Source organism: Sceloporus occidentalis, unplaced genomic scaffold, assembly GCF_023333645.1.
Source record: "Sceloporus occidentalis isolate IW3139 unplaced genomic scaffold, rSceOcc1.0.p SCAF_236, whole genome shotgun sequence".
NCBI lineage: Eukaryota > Metazoa > Chordata > Lepidosauria > Squamata > Phrynosomatidae > Sceloporus > Sceloporus occidentalis.
This window is the reverse complement of record NW_028317216.1, coordinates 136,535-152,552: the sequence shown is the minus strand read 5'-3', so window position 1 is coordinate 152,552 and position 16,018 is coordinate 136,535. Positions and strand designations below refer to the sequence as shown.

The 16,018-nt window shown below is 39.4% G+C and overlaps 1 protein-coding gene across 1 annotated transcript; it reads right to left on the bottom strand.

The window, feature by feature from the left end:
• Positions 1-1,472: 1,472 nt before the first annotated feature.
• Positions 1,473-15,708, bottom strand: LOC149276494 (RING finger protein 32-like). The gene is made up of 8 exons (XM_089503586.1): positions 15,694-15,708; positions 14,148-14,415; positions 11,904-12,046; positions 11,570-11,602; positions 10,841-10,965; positions 9,428-9,536; positions 4,024-4,191; positions 1,473-1,709 (listed from the first exon to the last, which is right to left on the bottom strand). The coding sequence occupies exons 1-8, from the start codon at positions 15,706-15,708 to the stop codon at positions 1,473-1,475; spliced, it is 1,098 nt and encodes a 365-aa protein (XP_089359712.1).
• Between the last annotated feature and the right edge of the window lie 310 nt (positions 15,709-16,018).

Below are 16,018 nucleotides of genomic sequence, written 5' to 3'. Positions count from 1 at the left end.
GTGACGGGTAATCAGGGAATTGTTTCCTATTGTGCGAGCGAGTTTACATAATTCCATGGGTTTCTTTCTAATTTGATGGATGTGTGCGTTCCTTTTACTTGGCCTATTTCTGTTTTTCTTGTGTGTTCCCATTTCTGTGTCGGTCCAGTTGTTACATTCTCAGAGATAGGACAATTGGTGACCATTTGGCCTACGAGGAAGGCGTTCTGTAGGATAACCCCACCGGCTGAGGACCAGAGTTCGTAAACGATTGTCTTCAGCTACTGACCAAAAAAAAAAAAAATCAAACTTAAACCCTTGAGCACAAGGCCTGTACAATATTGGTTAGTGTCCTTTGTTGAGCCAGGTATATCCATATAATCTCACCTGATCTTAGAACAGGCCCCAAAGAACAGAGCCGTGGGTTATTACTTAACCTTTTACCTTTATTTCATATTGTATGTCGCTTTACTAATGTGTTAGTAAAGAGACAAGTGTTGCAAGTAAACTTTCATTCCACCCAATCCCTAAAAAAAAACCCCAAAAAACAACTTTATTTAAATATCTCCTTTTATTATTAAGGGAGACAAACTTTACACTTGTGTGAAAGAAATGTGAACAAGATCACTTAATATGTGTTTCGTTGCCGTCTGTGCTTTCTGATTGGAGCGTTGCAATTTGTGTTGTTTTTTTTAAAGGTTATATCTTTTTGTTTTTGAAATTTGAATGTAAGTGCATATGTGTTCAATAAAGTTTGGTTTTGTATTTTCTATGCCGTCTTGCTCTATACACACACTCCCTCACACACACACACACACACACACACACTTTATTGCCGGAGATAGAGATAGATAGATAGATAGATACAAATGATTTTTAACAAAATACCAAAATACTGTTCGTATTGTCATTTCGCAAGTAGGGAAAAAGACCTAGTTAAATGCTTGTAATTATTGTTACTAATCAAACCTTATTGTCTTTATAAGTTAATTGGCTTTACATTCTTGTGCTTTCCTAAGTAACATTTTTAAGAAATAAAATCTGCCTCGAGGTAGGTATGAATTATGGTATTTATACAAGAAAAAAAACTAAATGTTGAAATTATGATTTAGAATACCGTTCCACCAACCCTGCTTTATTTAAGGGGACAGTATCATGTCTGCTGCATATTAAAGTATTTTATAACTTTAGTGGGTGGGTGGTGGGTGGAGAGTGGGCGTGGCTAAATGTCACTAACCCTGACCAAAAAAAAAAATAAACCGAATGGAGGTAAATATGGCTTCACCGAGAGACTCCGGGTCAAACCCAGAGTTCCCAGGTATCCAGAAAACACAGACACAACTAATGTACGGCTCTCTGAAAACCTTTTATAAAACTAGAATTGTTTTAAAACAGAAAACAAAAAAATATATATTTTTAAATGTGATACACGTAAAAAAAAATAATAAATAGGGAGCTCTGTTTTGTGGTCCTTGCGCCAAGAAAAGTTAAAATTAGCATGTAATTATTTTCTTTTGATATGAAGATCGACACAACGGACATACGTGGGGCTCCTCCGCCGTAAACTCTTCAAATGTCTGGAGGCAGGCAAAGTGAAAGATGTGTGAACAGGACAGAAGGACGGCTGGGCGGACAGACTGGCCTAAGTGACGTTCTGCCTGAAGCGAGTCGGTTTTATGATGTAACGGCATGATGCATATCGGACAGTCAAATATTTCCTGCCGGACAGCCTAGAGAGTGACAAAACAGGACAGATTAAATACACGGTGGTTAGAAAGATTGACCATACACGCTGCAAGCCTTCATAAATAAAACATAATAATATAATACAATATAAATTCATTTGCGATTTAGCATAACTGGCTTTGAGCTTTTTTTGGTCTCTAGGTTTGACTGCAATATCTTACGAAACCCAGAAGCGTCCAATATATGTTGTAGATCATCTTCCGACCGAGTAGGAAGCCTTTTCCATTCTACTTGGAATGCAACTTAAAATCTGCCCTGTTCTGTATAGAACCCCACGTGTTAATTATCCAGTGAAATGTTTCATTTTTTTTTTATTTTTAAAATTAGACGTTCTTCAAACTTTTTTCCATAACTGATCTTCAACAAGTATTTTAAAGCCAAACCTTTTATGAACACTATGGCTAGGCGCATGAAGGTATTTAATGGAATCAGGGCCGGCCTTTGGGGTGTGCGACCTGTGCGACCGCACAGGGCGCCACACTCCAGGGGGCGCCGCTGCCGCCAGCAGCGTACCTAGCGGGGGGGGCGCTCATCAGGGGGGCATCCGGCACCCCTCCAGAGACGGACAGTAATGTCCGCCGCTGGAGGAGCAGGCTCACAAGGGAGCGGTATCGGAGGTCTTTAACAGACCTCCGGCTCCCTTGAGTGATTTTAAGCCGGTTCAAGGATCTCCCTTGAACCCGGCTTAACATCACTCAAGGGAGCCGGAGGTCTGTTAAAGACCTCCGATACCGCTCCCTTGTGATCCGCGCGGCAACAGCTGCTGTGCGCCGGGGTTTGTAGTCAGATTCCGGCGCACAACACTGAATCCGCGCCCACCGCTGTCCGTGCCCTCTGACCCGGAAGAAGACAGAAGATAGAAGAACTGAAGAAGAAGAACGAAGAGGAGGAAAAGGAGCTGTAAGGAGAAAAGAGGAAAGGTAGGAAAGCATTCAGTGAGAGTGGATTGGTATGTGTGTGGATTGGTATATATGTGTGGATTGGTATGTGTGTGGATTGGTATATATGTGTGGATTGGTATATACGTGTGGATTGGTATATATGTGTGGATTGGTATATATGTGTGGATTAGTGTATATGTGTGGATTGGTATATATGTGTGGATTGGTATATATGTGTGGATTGGTATATATGTGTGGATTAGTGTATATGTGTGTGGATTAGTGTATATGTGTGTGGATTGGTATATATGTGTGGATTGGTATATATGTGTGGATTGGTATACGTGTGGATTGGTATGTGTGTGGATTGGTATATATGTGTGGATTAGTGTATACGTGTGGATTGGTATACGTGTGGATTGGTATGCGTGTGGATTGGTATGCGTGTGGATTAGTATATGTGTGGATTGGTAAGTGTGTGAGAGTGATGGGTGTTATGCTGTACCATTTCCAATGTCTTTTTCATGATCTAATTATGCTCTAAAAGTACATCATAACTCCCATCATTCTATACTGTTCCATACAGTGGCAGAGCTGGGAGGCAGAGGCCTTGCACCCCCAACGCAGGACTCCTGAAAGGTAAGTGAACTTCAAAGAGGGAAAGGGTAGATAGTTAGGAGGGCGTATATAGGGAGAAGGGAGTGAGACAGGGGAAAGGGGGTAGATAGGGAGAAGGGAGTGAGAAGGGGTAGATAGGGCAATCATACTCCTATCATGCCAAGTCTGCGAGTAAATCCTGGAATCTGGGTATGCCTGGGCATGATAGGAATGTGATTGCTGTTAATCATATATATATATGATATATATAGACTTGAAAACCGAAGTTGTTTGTGTGGTTATTTGGAAAGTCCCTGGAGTGCCGGTAACTATTTTTGGACTTTATATATATATATATTTATATATATATATAATATTATTTAATTGTTTTGTCCTATTTTGGTGTGTTACTTACTTTAAATAAAAGTGTTAGATTTTTTATGGTGTTGGGGGGGTCATATTCGGTTTTGGCCAGGTAAATGCTGCACTTTCGGTTTCAGTCCAGAATTCGTTTCGGTGCATCCCTACTACTAAGCCAGACAATGAAGTGGTAGGCCTAGACCACATCAATGTTTGGCGTAGTATATAGTGATTGGGGTTTTGTTACAAGTTTTGTTACAAGTTTTTATTCCTTTCTTTTTTTGGGATGGGGGGGCGCCAGAGGAGTAGTCCGCACAGGGCGCCAGAACACCTAAGGCCGGCTCTGAATGGAATATTTTTCATAGACTGCAGAATAAAAGAGAATTTCTTAAAATGCTATGAAAATATATATATATATGTATATACTTTATAAAATGTAGAGCAGCCCAGCCCAGCCTACCTGCAACTGTATCTTTTCCCATTCTCCTTCGCTTGGTGCAGTGAGGTTTGGGAGATCTAGCTGCCGGAGCACTTTACGACTGGCGGTGATGGAGTTGTCAATTTCGTTGAATAGGACATCGATATCCGTATCGCACGACCGCAGTAGTCTGTCCGTAATTTCTGTGAGCTTAGAAGATAGCGTATGGGTTAATACTTCTGTTTTCAAAACACCACGTGAGAGGCCAACATTTAAGAAACTCAGAAAAAAATTAACCCCTTCCCACCCTCAAGGACCAGGGTATATGCATTTCATTTATAGTGTGAAGTCAGTACAGTGAGAGTGCAATTAATATATTTCCTCTGCAAATATAAATATAAAAATATAATAATAATAATATTTTCTTTTATATTATATCATATAAAAAATTAAAATAATCTATTGGTCAAAACCTTACCAGATTCCTAAATTTGTGTTGTTATTATTGTTAGTATTATCTCTGTCATTCATTCTTTAATGGCATCTAGACAACTTTTCTAGATCAGACAGGGCTTACAAAACTGAAACATGTATACAACGTTAAAGAGAAAATATTATACGGAAATTATTTCTATTACGTGAATTTAATTCTTCAAAAATATTTCAACTTAATAAAATAAAAAATAAATAATTTAAAAAAAAGACCATAAAGAAAACTTTTACGAATTCCTTACGTTACTGATAATTTTCCATTAGGCAGAAGGAGCAGCCACGGGGCTTAAAGCCATGTTTGCTTAGGTGAAATCGCAGCGCTTAATACTGCAACAAACCAATAACATCACTATTGTGTTCTTGGGGGGGGGGGGGGGGGGGGGAGACAAGTCTATTTTCTTCCTAGACAGATTTGGACAGCTTTTATAAATTAGAGCTCTAATGTAAACCAATTAAGCAGTCACGTATATGCCTTTTATATTTAGTTTCTAATTTATCTTTGCTAAAAGTTCTTTTGTTACTTAAGATAAACAAATATGCAAACGTATCTTGGTCATGCATGACATAGCGATGAATAGGGAGATTAGGCGTGCTCGTTCATTGATTAACTACGATAAATATATACTTCGGAGCGAGGATATTGTCATGTTTTTCTGTGGTATCTGAGATACTGTATAACTGGGACTAAACTTACGTTAAATTTGAAATAAAATTGACAAGATTCTAAATTTTTTATTTCTTAAATCGCTGCTTGCCGTTGATTGGTTGATTGTTTTGAGGGCGAGAACATCAGGACAGGAAGTAAATCAGATGATGCTGGCCCTGCCACAGGCTGACACCAGGCCTCGCTGCTATATGGTTAGTTAGATTTTACACTGAATATCTCTGAAACTATTACACCGTTTAACACAAAAACAGGGGTGGGGGTCAGTATATTAATTTATGCTACAAACTTTAAGTCACAAACAAGTGAAATGACTAAAGTGTTACGTTTTATAAGGTATGTACCCCTCTATGTGAACCCCTCAGAACCCCTTTCCCATCCATTTACTCATCTTTGTCTCCTCTGCTCCTCCAACATGTCATTTCTCCTACTTTTTTTAATTTTAGTTGGAAGGTGGGATTATCGAACATGAACCATTGTGGAAAGCATCTTGAGGTGTCTGCTCTTCTTATGAGGTTATGATATCATAATTTGTTTTGTTACAACCATACCTGGGAACTTCCCAAGGCAGGCAGGCTACCCAGAGCTCTCCCTATTCCGGGGGAGTGGCTTCACGAGGGGGGCCGGGCTTGGTACACACAATGGTGTGGTTGGCCATCTGAGGGGTGGGGCTAGCCACAGAGAGCATAAATTAGGAATGTGATTGGGCAGGGAGTGGGCGTGGTTAAACACCACTCCCCTGCCCAATAGCCGGGCTTCCCCAGGAGACTCCGGGTCAAACCCAGACAGTTCCCAGGTATGGCTGCAAGAAGTCACCATGCACAGGGCTGTACAGAATTACTAACATCGAGTGCTGTGCTGGTCGGAGCAACAACCTTTTATGCCTCCATTCATCTGCCTGCAATGGTGCAATCCCAAAAATGTATATTTAATAAATGTTCTTTCATACATCCGTATGGATCAAATATTAGATGTTTTAGCCGTCTCGGCTCCGGCTCACATCCATCCCCTTTTGACTAATTTTGCTTGGGTTCCCATTGGGTTTTTAACTTTGTAAATCAATTGATGATAATCAATGTTTGGTAAGCAAGGTGCGCAATGTTCTTGTCATACAAAAATTCTATTCACGTACTGATATATTTTTTTTTGTAAAGAAAAATCCAAAATCTACAGCAAAACTGTTCTGTTTTGATCTATACAGTTGCTAAAAATACAAGACATGAAACATGGATTCCACCACGCCATCTAAAAAGAAAAGTACGCTCAAGTTCTATGTTCTATCCAGAAGCTTTGTCACCCTGAGCCGTCGTGTTCGCTCTAGCCCCATACCACGGGGACACATTCCCGGGCCTCTGTTTGTATCCATTACCATTAAAAAAACACACAAAAAATGCGACAAAGAAGCAATCGTGTGCGCCCTGTCTTTATTCTCCATGCGGCCAACATTTCATTTTTAGAAAAAAAAAAAACAACAAAAGATGTGTTAACAGACGTATAATACTGAAATCAGACAAGGTAAAATAGAAAATCAAAGGTAAAAAGAACCACAAATGTATTAAAGAGATTTAACAAAATCATGCAGGTGAACTTTGAGCACTTTCGAGAGTTGTTTTTCCCTCTTTTTTTTCTTTTTTTTTTTTAAAGTCATACATCTTAATGTCAGCAAATTGCATACTAATGTGTTGACTTATGGCAAACCTCAAAAGTAAAATGAGCAGGCTGGAATTTACTGCGTATTGATGAATCAGTGATAAGCTTTTATGGGGTTAATATCCTCCGAGAACGGAACCTCCGAGACACATCAAACTGGCAACTCAATGTTTACCCCCCCTCTCCCCGACGGCTAAATAAACTCCACGACCATTATGATGTTTGGTGCGATTTAAATGAAAATGTTGGAGAAATCGCATAGCCGTCCAAACTTTATTTCACAGCCCAGCTACCTACTTATATAAAAAAAAGCCAGTTACTAACATCGACTTCTGCTACAGATAATGTGATGCATATGAAAAAGATTTTATAGCGGTAATAAAATGTCCCACTTCAATTACACGGCTTATGCAAGCACGGTTTATAGGTAAGGATCAAAGCCGCTCACAAACTCATCTATTGCATCGGCGGTAACAGTTTGCTTTCTGTACACACGGATCGTGGATAATGGCATAAACGAGATCGTTTTAGTAACCTTTTAAGGGACTCTTAGATCTCTTTAAAACTACTGGGACTCTGTCAGACGTATAATAAACATATCAGTCTCAGTTCACGTCTTTGGGCCAATAAAACAGAAGAAAAAGGGAAAAACGAACCCAGAAACCAATGATTCATCAAGGAATCCGTGCGAATTAATTGCAAGCTCTTGGAACCGTACGATTATGCATTTTTCTTTACAAATTTAGTACAAATTAATCCCTTTAATGAGCTTTTCTTGATGATTAAAAAAAATAATTTAAAAAAATGAAATAGTTAATACAGCCAGAATATATCTTATAAACAGTTATATTTTGCCTTACAGATGAACCTCCTATTAATGTTTCTATTCACTGTTATCTTTTTTTTTTTTACTTGATTCTTTATTTTATGTGAGGTTCTGTTGCTTAAAGTATTTGTTAATTCTTGCGCTGTTGGATACTTAAAGGGCATTTTAATGGGTGTTTATAATAAAGGCAACTGCACAATAAATGCAAAGCTTCATTTAAAAGCATCCGATAAAACACCGGATAAAATGCTTAAAAAGCACCAGATAATAAAACATGTGACATGTTATGTGACTGCCTTTTTAAAAGCACCGGTTAATGAAAAACATAACCGCTACTTAAGTAATGACATGATTATTAAAAAAAAAAAAAAAGAAAAAAGAAACAAAAACCCCAAGAAAAACAGATTTTTGTTTTAAAGTCTTGCGGCTGGCATAGCGGAAACGTTTGACACATTAAACTTCACAGGAACGGAGCTTGTGTTTATAAGGGCCGCTGCTCAGGCCATATACCTCTATGTTATGTTATAAGGAAGGCGTGGGGGCATTAATATGGTGAAAGGTATTGTAAACTACCTGCCTGACAGGCCACGGTGGACCTCGTCTACAGGCATTGAAGCTCACGGTCTAATTGGACCTTTTTTTTAGACGCAATGATGATGGCGGTGATCGTGTTCAGCCATGTTTTCCAGGACACATACACGTTTCGCCGAGCAGCACCCTGTCACGACCCTAAATGAGTCACGTGTCCAAAGACGAGGCAAGGGGGTGGGCCAAGAGGACAGAAGTCTCAAAAATGAAGAAAATCGAGCAAAGTATCAGGTATGGAGGAAGACATACAGTTTTTTCAGCCCCTTTAAATATGTCTTATTAGACCAAAATCCTGTGTAAAATTAGCAATGCCCCTTCATATGCTAATAGAGCATTAGAGGTGGGGTATTAGCACAGGGGGAACAGCATTGCAGATGATTGGGTCGACGTCAGTATAAAGTAACTTTAATAGAGATAAAATTGACATTCAAAATACACGTGAAAGGCATGACGGTAAATAGATTCCAAGCACAATGGTGTGGATACAAGGGATTGCCTACAAGCAGACATCCAGCTATTTGCTAAACCATCCTGCCTCCTGCCAACTGCGGATCTTGGGGGTTGTAGATAAAGACCCACAGAGGATCCACCTGCTAGCTACATGTGATCTAGAGATTAATATTAATGGAATTATTTAAAAAAAGGTCAAACAGCTAAAAAAAAAAGCATTATTTTTTTTTAGGAAAATTCCCATTAGGCTTCTTGCACCCTGGTACCTTATACATGAAAATCCCCAATGGAGTCAATAGAACAAAGGACAGACATGTCTAATGGAACCCACTCTACTGGCCTTGACTTCTAGGTATAATTGTATGATTTAAACCTCATACGTGAAACACAGATACAAATATTGTGATTTTTAACAAGAAGGTGATTTTAACATAGTAAGAAAAACGATGGCAAATTGGCAAACTGCTGATTACTCTTCTTATGGTTGGCTTAAGATTCTCTTTTTGTTGACGTAACCACCAACATGTCCACCGACATCCATTCCCTCCGACCGAACATAATAAAGTTATTAGCTGGACTGACCCTGTATATCGCCGCGGGGCCGGCCCGTGACTGCACAGACATTTACTGCTTTTAAGTGCAATCGATAGCGAATGAAACGGGCCTCGATGAGTCAAAGTTCAAAGATGTTATGGATGTCTCAACATTTATGGTCTTTCTGGAAATCTATAAATCTATGCCAAAAGAACAGAAACTCAGCTGACTTTTTCACATACCTTTTCTTCAAAGAACCTTTTTCTTAATTTTGGGTCATTGGGAGGTACTGTTTGTCTTAGTTTTTTGTACCATTTTCTGACAATGTATCCTCTCCAGCATGCTTGTATCCTATACAAAAAGAAAAGTCATAGTGCTAGGCCTGTACATTCTATAACATCGCTCATTCAATAAATACATTTATGTAATGGTGTTTTTACTAAAACAATTAACATATGTATTAAAAATCTACGTTGTTCCTCCATATTAATGTAACTTTCCTCTTCTTCCTCCCCGTCTGGTACTGGCACCTAATTTGTTCTGACAGCCTTTTTTAGGGATGGGAGTAAGAAAAGGGGAGGAACATCAGAACAGGGAATCCATTCATATACCAGTTCTGCCACCTTTTGCCACAGATCTCAGCTTCGTAACACTTTTCACATCTATATGCGCCTGAAAAACAGCCTCTTAGAGCGGATAGTATCACGTCGTATAGATATGAGCGGGGCCGATCTATAAAACGACCTGTTTGTTAACAAAAATGTAAGAACAAGAGGTTTTCGTCTGAGACGGGAAGAGCGAAGATTTCATATACAACAAAGGAAGGGATTCTTTACAGTGAGGGCAGTAAAGGTAGGGAATCCACTGCCGAGAGAGGAGGTTCTATCAGATACACCGGATGCCTTCAAAAAGGGTAAAAGGAGAACGTACAGGGGTATAAATCATAGAATAAACATTTATATTTAGAGCTTCTTGATCCAAGGAGAAATCTGATTGCCTTTTGGAGTCAAGAAGGATTTTTTTCCCTCTAAGTGCCAGAATAAAAAAAAAAGTTATTTGCCTTCTTTTGGGTCAGAAACAGGTAAGATCGATAGAAAAGTTTAACTTGATGGACTTCTAAACCTAAATTACTATGTTGCTATGTCAAACCAAATACCTCCACCTTAACTAACACACACAAACACTAAAACACTGCACTCACTCTAACACGCACATTCTAACACACGCAGACCCGCTCGCCTTACGAAGAACCCGACCCTGTCTTTAGAGCAGCCTACACATTGTGTTGTGATGCTAGTACCGAGGGGCCACATAACATTGCGCAGGGTAGTAACATCCATGGGGCAAGAGGGTCAGCTGCTCCACGTGCCACAAAATATGTAATGCTCCTGTGATCCTCTTTCTGCTTCCAGAATTGGATATGATGTCCGTGGGGCGGAGGATCTTCAACCCCAGGTGCCAAGAGCCCTAGTGACGGCTCTAGCATTGTGTTACGTGAGCCCACTGAGCCATGCCTCCATAGGTGGGCCGCCTGTCCATAGATGGGCCGCCCAAGTGAGGCCATCCCATCCTTGCTGGGTTTTGGGATGTAGGTGACACAAAGTAGCTTTTTACTGGACACTACATTTTTTTATCGTTATAGAAGAATACTTTACCCGGTGGCACATTTTGCCTTGAAAAGTCGAGCTCCATCATGTATGACTCTGGTTTGATAGCGATCCTTCCTGCACATCGGACACGTCTTCCTACCGGTAAACCTTTCAAACGCCCGTAGGCATGCCTGACAAAAAGGAAGTTATTTAGCTGAAAATCAGCGTTAAGAGCTATGTGTCTTAATTCTCAAACTTCTAAATAATCAGAATTTCCATGTGACATCCGTAGGTGTTGAGCACATGATGTTTTGGTAAATGCTCATAACCCTATCAAACTTGGGGGGGGGGGGGGTGGTATTATAAAAGGAATATTATACTAGTTTCCCCTGGGCAAATTAAGAGGCCATAACATTTCTTATGTGATTTTTCTGAAAATACCAATAAATCGTCTTTCAAAGACCAATTACAATAAATACCCAGTTTTGGAATATTTAAAAAAGTTTATTTCTTGCTACAGAAGGTGTTATCTTTGAAAGAACTCATATAAAAAGTGGCGCTATTTCGACCCCTCGATCGTATTATGCTTTCATGTCTTTTTGGCATTCTGTGGAATTTTGGAATCATTTTATACAAGAACAGAAAAAGCGGAAAAGTTAACACTCACAAAATGCAAAGTTATATATATATACTTCTGAGCAGTTTGAAACTAGTTGATTGTAGCACATGTTATTTATTTATACTGCGGTGTGTTTCATGGTAAATGCATCTATATGATTAAAACATTCATCTTACCAAGTGAAATACATGAGAGCATGATAGCAGCACCTACAAAACAAAGACAAACAAAAAAAATTAGCTCTGCTCCGATCTGAGGGTTACACGCTCTAGAACTTTGTTAAGAAAGGCGCGTTCTGGCCTAGGCCTGGGGTCGCAAGTCCAGACGGACAGGAGTCCCTGCACCAATTTACCTGGGGCTGATCATACCGCTGCTTAAGGGGTCGGTTTGGGTTGTAAATGGCCGATTTACGTTATGGAGAGCTGTTACTAATTAGCAAAGCCTCGGTAGCATCTCTTACCCGGACCCTCATGGTCCTACTTTATACTGAATATAACAAAGCACAGATACCTGTGGATGGAGCTGGAAATCTTCTTTGCAGATCACACATGGTTGGGATGAGTCTCCTTGGTCAATAGACCTTTGTTTCACTTTTATCCATTCGTCGGCAGTGAGTGGCTTTGAAGGGCCCTCAACAATTCCCAACTTCTGAGCTGCAAACAACGCCAATTAAACATTATGATGAGGTTCTACACAGAATGCTGTCGTATATGTTAATAAAACGTTTTCCTAAAGATAACATTTCACTAATATATATATATATATATATATATATATATATATATACAAAATAGGGGAGCGCACAACCTAAATAGTATAAAAGGCATACATATTCAGATTCCTGGGTTGCCGCTAGAATAAAAATGCCCGATAAGGACACAAAACAAATCAAGAACTCAGCAAAAACTTTTCAAAAAACACCTATATATCTAAGGCATAAATATTGGGAATTCCGTCACACTATATGACGTAGTTGTAGGATATGAAATATACGGCCATATAGTGTGACGGAATCCCCAATGTTTATGTCTTAGATAGATAGGTTTTTTTTAATAGTATTTTCTCGGAATGCGCTCGATTCTTGCTTCGTTTTGTGTATTGATTGGCCATTATTATTCTAGCAGCGACCCGGGAATCTGAATTTGTATGCCTGTTATGCTTTTTAGATTGTGCTCTCCCCTTTCTGTGTATTTTCTTTGACCTAATGTGCCTGCAACATTGCCGTCTGGGTCTTCTAGTAACTATGTAACTAATCCTGGCCTCCTGGGCTCCGTAAGAAAAATACAAAAAGATACAAGAAAAAAAAAAAAGAGTCTACTGAAGGCGATTAAGCAGAAAAAAAAGTTAAAACAGAAAAAAATGGGGGAAAAAAAACCCCCAGAACACATTTGGTGTGTGTTTTCAGGGATGTGAAACTGATTAATTTTAAAGAGTTATTATTTATCTTGGATTTTATTAGATCCCGTCGAGAGGAGGCCAGGCATACAGAGGACCTCATTTCGTTTGGCAAAGAGGATTATGAAGCTCCCACACACAGACCCCACACTCGTGTCAACAAGTCTTTATGGAGATTATCCAGCCAAGTTTATCCCAGAGTGTGACTGAGCCACAAAGCTGTACGCTCCATTTTTTTTGTGTTCTTCCACATTCGTTAAATCTCCATTAGAAAACAGCATGAGATTTTTTTTCTAGGACTCTTCTTTTCACATATTTAGCGGAATCCTCGGATTATCCATTCTTAGAAAAGAACTGCACTTTTTGTTACGTGTCACCGAGCCTTGTAATACTTCAGGGGGTGGCTGTCTGTTATGGTAATTTTCCCATCATTTCCATTCATTTTTCTCCAATGAAGATCTAGATATAACGCCGGTTGGATCATCTTCCACGATGCATGGTTTGACACGGATATTTTATCTTCAATACAACATTCCTGATATTTAGAGATTAATTCCCATGAGTCGATTCGGGTCTATTAGGAGCTGTGCATTTTCTAGGCAAAGAGCTGAGCATTATCTAGGCTGTACCATGCGTCTATAAGCAAAACCAAGTCAGGGCATATTGAGAACTCTTATAGCTTCTCTTAAAGCCACCGTCCCATCCTTTGCTTGACCGGCTTGGCCAGTTTGCCCCCGGAGATATCGACCAAATCCATTTTACTTTGACGATCGAGATTATGAAAGTTACCCTGATTGACTGTTAAAATCCGTACCATTATCCTCAATTACGAAGCTCTAACATTAAATGTAGTCTTAGGACTCTTCAGCTCTCATTGTCGTATCCCACCATAATGGCCTCCCCCCCATATGTAGTGGGCATCCTTCTGCTCCTTTCACACCTCCATTACATTTGTGTATTCAGTAGCACTATTAGAATAGCAGAGAGTGAAAACTAACAATCACATTAAAACTGACGATATACTGTACAATTAACACATGCTACTAGGAGGTGGAGGGAGTGTTAGATAGTAGGAGATGGGCTACTTGGGTGAGGGTGCTTTGATGTAGAGGGTAATATGAAGAGGTCAACGGCCTGGAGATCTTGAACATGAAGGGACCAGATGCATGAACAGCATGCATTATCACGGGGCCAACTAGGCATCATATAGGGCCAACCGTGCTCGCATCACAAGCTCACTGGTCACGGAGCTTCATGATTCATAATGATGTCAAAAAAGTAAAATTGCAACTCTCTTTAAGAAATGATATCAAGAATAAACCTGTATTCTGAATCGAAATTAATTAAATCATCACTTGCCTAGAGTTAGCGGTGGAGGAGGATTCAGGATATATTCTTCCTCGGCGCTAGCCACTTTAGGCTTGGTAGTAGCCTTCCTTCTGATTCCAGTATCTATAATGGGCTTGACCCCTTTTCTCTTGATAGGTCGATGGTTAATCTCTCTCCCCGGTTTGACTGCATGAAATGGATCACTTAAAGAAAGGTTCCGTAGCTGAAGGTTCTGTAAGATGTGGTCTTGTAACGCCACTGCTGTGAGTATAAGTGGTCCTTGCTTATAAGACGCACCCTACAGAAAGATGGGTTATAACAAAAAATTATCATTTATTCACAACGTATTGATTACCAGAAACCTATAGCTGCTTTTAACTTACAAAGTTTAGTAAAGTGCTGAACAAGTATTTCTAAAAGGACAACAAAACCCAATGTTAGCTAAAAGCCAATATTTAATCAGATCTGTCATTATTTTCAAATTGTATGTTTTTATTCCATTCACTACATAAACCCATGGTGTTTACAGATGAAAATAAGACATTTATAGATACTAAAAAGCCATCATGTGCCTATATCATGGGAGCAGCCGCCTTTACTCCCTGTTCTCAGGATCTGTACTGTATGATTATTCCTCCCCTCTCTCCCCTATTGATAAGTTGCTGATTGCTGTTGATTGGCTCTGGTGGCCTTCGTGAAGAGGTGATGAGTTAATGCCGGCCTGGCCACCTTACGCCATATGCATCAAATTCATAGAAGTAAATACCTCCTATACAGTAAAGCATAATCTATAGGTAGCTTTCATCAATTAATTTAGTTATTGGATAAACTGAAAAAGTGACCGTTTCCGTTTTATTAACTGTTGGACCGCACATATTCTCTCTAAAAATTAAGTAATGCGTTTAGCTAATTAAATAATTGTCTTCCTTATAAATAAAAAATGTTACTGGTTTTCTGAACCCCAATGATGGGCAAACGCATTCACATCTCTTTTCACGCACGCTACGCCATTTTTTGCCCTTATCTTGAAAAATCAAAACAGTTCGAGTTACGTAAAAAGAATATTTCTGGTACGAAATGAAAAAAGACCAGTACTCGTTCTCCGTAGCAATTTTTTTTATTATATAGCACCGTTGCAGTGGTCAGTGGAAGCTTTGATTTGTTTTATTAATAAAGCTGGTTGAAAATTTTTCCAAATAATAATAAAAAAAAGTGGGAATTTACTCCTTCCTCCCTGGAAAAAACTAAAGCATTAAAACTTTGTTTCTGCCATCAGTTACGTCAGGCGAGTTATACAGCATGTGATGTCTTGTGACATCATATGGGCATCTCATGTCACAGTGTGATGTCATAGGGGAGAAACTGGTCCTTGTCAATGCTCCAGTGAAAGCAGGAGAAAACAAGCACGGTATTTTTTAACTTATCCCTCCAATGTCCAAGGCCGCTAACAGAACAATAAAAGTCAATGTTGATCCAAAAATAGTTATTGCATCTTTTCGCCAATATCTGATACGCTCCTTGGCTCTGGACATCCAAAAAAACATTCCTTGTGACGCAACTCCTTTTATTGGAGAACGCGGTTACGGATCATAAAAGGGAATGGCCGATAATACACGCAAAAGTAATTTACCTTTGGGGCTTTTGGAACTTCTGTGGCTGTAACGCAGGGTCTGGGCGGCCTTGAACTTAAATGACCATCCATTCTTCGGCAAACCTTCAGCGAGACGAAATATGACACAACGCAAACCTGCTTTGTTCTTCGGTGAATGATTAACGAGATGTTATACGTGCATTAAATGTGACCGGGTTACTTTCAAACAATGACAAAGGCGATGACAAAACAATTACCAAGAGTAAAAGAAAAGTAAATTATGAAAAAAGGGTAAAAGTATGTACTTGTG

What these genes read in the sequence shown, in the direction of transcription:
- LOC149276494 (XM_089503586.1), bottom strand. An exon ending in GCTCTCATGTATTTCACTTG is followed by an intron (nt 10,966 to 11,569) that starts GTAAGATGAATG and finishes CCTTTTTGTCAG; the next exon opens with GCATGCCTACGGGCGTTTGA. An exon ending in AAGGCAAAATGTGCCACCGG is followed by an intron (nt 9,537 to 10,840) that starts GTAAAGTATTCT and finishes CTTTTTGTATAG; the next exon opens with GATACAAGCATGCTGGAGAG.